The sequence below is a fragment of the Myotis brandtii genome, unplaced genomic scaffold (genome assembly GCF_000412655.1).
Source record: "Myotis brandtii unplaced genomic scaffold, ASM41265v1 scaffold494, whole genome shotgun sequence".
NCBI classification, from domain to species: domain Eukaryota; kingdom Metazoa; phylum Chordata; class Mammalia; order Chiroptera; family Vespertilionidae; genus Myotis; species Myotis brandtii.
In genome coordinates this window covers 137,877-142,050 of record NW_005368860.1, presented here as the reverse complement: position 1 = coordinate 142,050, position 4,174 = coordinate 137,877, and the positions used below count along the sequence as shown (strand labels likewise).

The 4,174-nt window shown below is 40.5% G+C and overlaps 1 protein-coding gene across 3 annotated transcripts in view; it reads right to left on the bottom strand.

Moving 5' to 3' along the window:
* Positions 1-4,174, bottom strand: part of UBE2V2 (ubiquitin-conjugating enzyme E2 variant 2) — a 60,965-nt gene that overhangs the window by 21,738 nt on the left and 35,053 nt on the right. For all 3 annotated transcript variants that reach the window (XM_005876646.2, XM_014548072.1, XM_014548073.1), the window contains exon 3: positions 2,393-2,518. In XM_005876646.2, the coding sequence (XP_005876708.1) occupies positions 2,393-2,518 (126 nt within the window). The remainder of the gene's footprint in view (positions 1-2,392; positions 2,519-4,174) is intronic.

Genomic DNA, 4,174 nt, shown 5'->3' with positions numbered 1-4,174 from the left:
TGGGAGGGGGGGAGTTATGGGGGGGAAAAAAAAGAGGAACAAATGTAATCTGAACAATAAAGATTTAATAAAAAAATTAAAAAAATTAAAAAAAAAGTTGCCTAAACAATATCCTTCTGTAAATTTAAAATGTTTCTTAATCCTGTTTCCATCACATCTCTTATTACTAGTTAACATAATAGTATTAAGTATTCACACTGTAATTTCTAGAATAGCCACTGGAATAACAGAATAAAAAAGGTTGAAAGAACCAGTTCAAAAGTAGGTAAGATAAAAGAAACACATGGGGAAATAAAATTCACAAAATAAGATGAATTATTTAAACTTGAACACATCAATAATTATTGTACATTAAATGTAAATGGACTAAACGCTCCTTTGAGTTGGCACATACCAGATAGGGAGATCTGGGAGTGACCTGGCAGGTCCTGAGCTGGGATTTCTAATGACCTTTGTACCTTCTTCCTCTGTCAGGGTCAGGCTTTTGGCCAGTGCACCCAGCAGAAGGGTATGAGCCTATATGAGACCCACCATTGGACCTGCATACTAGGCTGGGGGTGGAGGATGAAGAGCTAGCTGTGTGTCCAGGGCTAAACCTGTTGCCAAAAGTGTAGTTACATACAAGGAGCACTGAGCAAATTTAAGTAAATATAAAGGTGTGGCAAAAGTAGGTTTACAACTGAAAATAATACAATCCTATCTATATATATAAAAGCCTAAGCAACCAAACGACCAGTTGACCGGTGGCAATGACACGCACTGACCACCAGGGGGCAGATGCTCAATGCAGGAGCTGCCCCCTGGTAGTCAGTGTGCTCCCACAGCCAACCTCCCAAGGCCAGCTGACCCTGATCGGCAACGATAGGGCTGGCTAGCCAAACTCCCACAGTCCCTCCCCCTGGCTGGCCAAACAACCTCCCACGGTCCCTCCCCCCAGCCGGCCAACCTCCTGTGGCCCCAGTCGGCCTCGATCACCGGCCAGGCTGAGGGACCCCACCCGTGCACGAATTCCTATATAATAAAAGCCTAATATGCAAATTGGTCAAATGGTAGAACAACTGGTCACTATGATGCGCACTGACCACCAGGGGGCAGACACTCAATGCAGGAGCTGCCCTCAGCCCGCAGGTCCCAAGCCAGCCAAGGCAAGCGTGTGTGGGTGCCCCCCCCCCCCGCCGATTGCCCCGTAGAGGGAGGCGACCGGCAGTGGGGAGGCAGGGCCAGCGAATGGTCAGCGCCAGGCCAGCCAAGGAGGGTGCCAGCGGGGGTCCCCCGATCACTCCACCAGGTGCCCCACAGATCGACCCTGATCGCCAGCCAGGCCTAGGGACCCTACCGGTGCACAGATTTTGTGCACCGGGCCTCTAGTAATTAATAAATGATAATATAAGAATAAACTCTGTGTTTTGCATACTCACAACTATAAACCTACTTTTGCCCCACCCTGGACTAAGGATAATGAAAGCCAGGTTTCTCACTGTTGGAGGAGAGAATTACAAATATGGAAAAAATGAAATCTGTAATAAACCCTGTAGTTTTGGAACAGATTTTGAGGTACAGGTATAAATTCATGATTTTAGATAGGTAGGTAGGTAGATAGATAGATAGGAAGGAAAGAGGGAGGAAGAATAATGTAGTACATTAGGTAAAACTATAAAGAAAAATAAGTAAATATAAAAAATTTTTTCAAGATATTAATTACCATTGGTGGAGAAAGAGAACATAGGGATGAGATAAGGAGGAGCACACAGAAGTTAAGAATATTGCTAACACTCTATTTCCTAAGATGGATGAAGTTCATTTATTATTATTGTGTTATTGTGATTCCTAACATGCATTTTGCATATCAGTGTGATCTCAACACGGCACCTCAAGAGCCTAAACTTTAAAGTCTAAACCTAACAATTTACTTATATTAGAAATTCCGCTATTTTCACTAACTTTCTTGTGTGAGTCAGGTAGAGTGTGTCATTTTGGTTTATTTGCTTTAAATAAACAGTGTTCAACTATGACTACTTATTCCAATACAGACATACTTGGTTCCTCAAAGAAAAACCTCCTCTTCATAAATATTCATCATTTTAAGCTCACCAAATATAACTTAACCCTAAAAAAAAATAACATTTTTTTTTAAATGGTCATCTTTTCACCAAGTAAGAACTCAATGAAATATGACTACTGAAGCAATAACTAAAACCCTAAGAAGTGTTGCTATCCCATCTATATAGGCTGGTACCTGAAGGTCGTTAAGGATGGGTTGAGTCATAAAAGAAAAACAATATAAAATAAACTTCTTTAGACTTTTATCTAAACAAAGGTCCTTTTTTTCTTTTACTTTCTCCTGAGTTTATATTATAAGTTATATAAGAATAAAATGAGTACTTTAACTTACCATTCCACTGGAATTATTTATTCCATTCATATTAATTTTGGTTACAAATCTAACTGATGGAGGAGCTTCTGGGTATTTAGGTCCACATTCTACTTTCAGGCTATATATTCTGTTTTCATAATTTGTCTGGAAGGCAAAAAAATAATAAAAATAATGTTCAAGTGCTAATAAAGAGGCAAAGTACTTGATATTATTGTGTATGTGATCAAGAATTTACTTTTCTACATTCATTTAACCTATTGGTAGAATAAACTGCAGCAAGTATATTTAAAAGTAGAGAAAAAGCAGAGATTTTATAAAATAATTCTATACAGTTATATCAAAATGATCAGAACTCACTTTTTGTGATACAAGCAATGCCTGTAATAAAATTAGAGCAAAAAACAAACCACTTAAATTCAGGTTTTACCAAAAAGTTTACATTGTAGAGGAGAGACTACCTAACTATGTCACGCACATATAAAAGTTCCCATTTGTCCCGGACAATTCTGTTTATTCCTATTGTTCTAGTATTAATATTAATAGTGCTTCTTTTCATCCTCAAAAGAATCTGGTTGGACAATAAATTGTATGGTTATCCCACTTATAGGGCAATCAGTAACTTCTAGCAAAAGAAAAAACACTTTATTATAGCATGTTACAGCAAGAAAACAGTATTTCATGCCTCATTAGTTAGAGCAAACTTTGTTTCCACATCATTTTAAAATACCCGTTCTTAACTGAGACATTTAACATAACCATACTATAAAAAAGCCATTTTAAAGCTACCAGACGTAATGGTTCTACATTATTCCTGGCTGATATTTCATACCTATAATTAACTCTTATTTATCCTTATGACTTGTTCACTTGGTTAACTAATTGGTATACAATTAAAATATAAAAGTGAAAAATAAGTGAAAGAGACAAATGTAATGCCTGTTGGTTTCTACAATAAACCTGGGAGAGAGGGGAGCAGCTAACCATCCGTCTACAGATTTCACTTACCAAAACTTCCTTTTCCTTAAGTAAAAGATACTTACTCCCAAGTGGAGGTCAGATCTTGGATATTAAGCTACTGTAGTTTAAAGTGGATGCAACATTCTTGTATATGTTAAATACTTTCTTATTTTACAAAAGAAACAGCTGTATAAAACTCATCGCAGAGAACCAAGATGGCGGCATAAGGTATAAACCTGTACGTGCCTCCTCCGACAACAACATTAAAATTACAACTATAAGACAAAGCAGCTATCATCCAGAACCACGGGAAAGCTGGCCGAGTGGAAGTTCTACAACTAGAAGGAAAAAAAGAAGCGCATTGAGACCGGGTAGGAGGTGCAGAGGCGCCAAGAACAGAGGTACGGAGGCGCCTGCGAACCGAGCTGCACCTGGGTGCGAGGCTTTTTTCAATCGGAAGGGGATACAAGCTCTTGAATGCACTGAACTCATTTATGGCGAGACTCTGGGGTCCCAGACTCCTACGGGGAGAAACTGGACTGTCTTGCAGCGGGTCGGAAAGCGAGGGTGGCTTTCTCGCAGTGCCGCTCGCAGGGATCACTGTTGCTGTGGGGACGCAGAAGGACTGGGACGCGCGGAGGCGCCGAGGCTCGGACGACAGCCACTGCTGTTTGCTCCGCCCTGGTGATTCTCTGGGACCCCACCCCACTCAATTTACATCCCCATCCAAGCTGTGCTCAGCAGCCGCAGAGGAACCACCTGCGCTTTTGCAGCCAAACCTAACAAACTGCAGCTGGGTCAGCGAGCTCCAAAATTTCCAAACCCCAAACAAAGAGGAGAAAT